Here is a 1,400-nt window from a genome sequence, read left to right as displayed (position 1 = left end):
GAGTGGGGGCCGGTGAGCCGTGTGAATACTGGAGCGGCTGGACTGAGATTTCTCCTGGTCCTCAGATCACCCTGGACCTGGAGGACAGCAGCATCTCCACGAAGGGAACCAAGAGCGGTGCCTTTGTGATGTACAACTGTGCCCGGCTGGCCACGCTCTTCGACACCTACCAGCGGGCTGTGGAGCGGGGTAAGCGCCAGCCCCACGACCCTCCCACAGCCGCTGCTGGGCTGTTCCTCATGTCTCGAGCCACAGGGACTTGTCTGGGCACAGCAGCAGTCTCCCACCTTCTTTCCAGGCATGTACCCACCTCTGCCACCACCATCAGAACTGAACTTCTCCTGCCTCCGGGAAGAGGTGAGTGCCGAGAAGGGGAATGCAGGGACCTGTGTGCCCTCAGCTCCAGTGATGGCTGCTGCTGGCCCAGGAGGATCTGGCCCTCTGCGACACACATAATCCTTTCCCAGGGTGAGTGGCTCCTGCTCTTCCACTACCTCCTGCCCTTCCCTGAAGTCCTGCAGCAGGCAGCACAGCTGCCCCCACCCAGCAAGGGGATCCGGATCACAGCCAACACAGAGGCAGTAAGTCCCAGAGCACCCAAGGGTGCTGCTCCAGCAGTCCCAGCCCAGGGATGTGCCAGCAGGGTGCTGCCCACTGCATAGGCGGTGCCAAGAGAAAAGACTGCACCACCCCTGGGGCTGCTCCTGCTGTGCTGGGGGTGGGGAAGGGCCCAAGATGGGCCAGACCCCGCCGTGCCAGCAGAAGCTCTCTGTCTTGCAGGTGTGCAAGTTCCTGATCCAGCTCAGCATGGATTTCAGCTCCTACTACAACCGGGTCCACATCCTGGGGGTAAGTCTGATGTCCCGGGCTATTTCCTGGAGGGTTGCAGCCCTGCAGTCCTCCCTGGGGCTGTATTGCAGTTGGGGGGCTTAGTGGTGTGATGCAGCCCCCCCCCCCACACCCCCAATGAGCCCCCCCCCCAGCCCCTCAGGGCTGCATACGCAGGGTGCAGAGGTAGCGGTGACTCGATGGCCAGCCCGTTGAGGGGAAATAGGGCCACCAGCCCCAAGTCACTGCCTTTCTCCCTGTAGGAGCCGTTCCCTCATCTCTTCGACCAGATGTTTGCCCGCCTCCGGCTGCTGGGAGCTGTGAGGGATGTGTTCCACAGTGCCCTGGCGACTCTGCACCTCCCTCCTCTCAGCCAGATCTGAGCCACCACGGAAGAGCTGTGCCACAGTGTGACAGGCACCAGGACAGTGCACCACAGGGGAAGGACAGGGCATGTCCTCCCTGGCAGGGCCAGGGGACACCTCAGCCCCACGCAGGACCTTTCCCTTCTAGCAGTTTGGCTGCACGCACCCTGCGGCTGCGCCCACCGCGGGGGGAAGGGGGCCCCCGCC

At 63.4% G+C, this 1,400-nt stretch overlaps 1 protein-coding gene across 1 annotated transcript in view; it reads left to right on the top strand.

Annotated features, from left to right (window-relative positions):
* The window catches only part of DALRD3 (DALR anticodon binding domain containing 3), a gene marked incomplete at its 5' end in the record, with an annotated part of 3,356 nt that extends 2,056 nt beyond the window's left edge, over nt 1-1,300 (top strand). Inside the window, 5 exons of the mRNA XM_010082357.1 lie at nt 50-189; nt 299-357; nt 468-581; nt 781-849; nt 1,092-1,300. Of these exons, the coding sequence (XP_010080659.1) occupies nt 50-189; nt 299-357; nt 468-581; nt 781-849; nt 1,092-1,211 (502 nt within the window). The remainder of the gene's footprint in view (nt 1-49; nt 190-298; nt 358-467; nt 582-780; nt 850-1,091) is intronic.
* Between the last annotated feature and the right edge of the window lie 100 nt (nt 1,301-1,400).

The sequence above is a fragment of the Pterocles gutturalis genome, unplaced genomic scaffold (genome assembly GCF_000699245.1).
Source record: "Pterocles gutturalis isolate BGI_N339 unplaced genomic scaffold, ASM69924v1 scaffold27364, whole genome shotgun sequence".
Lineage (NCBI taxonomy): Eukaryota > Metazoa > Chordata > Aves > Pterocliformes > Pteroclidae > Pterocles > Pterocles gutturalis.
This window is presented reverse-complemented; position numbering and strand designations above follow the sequence as displayed.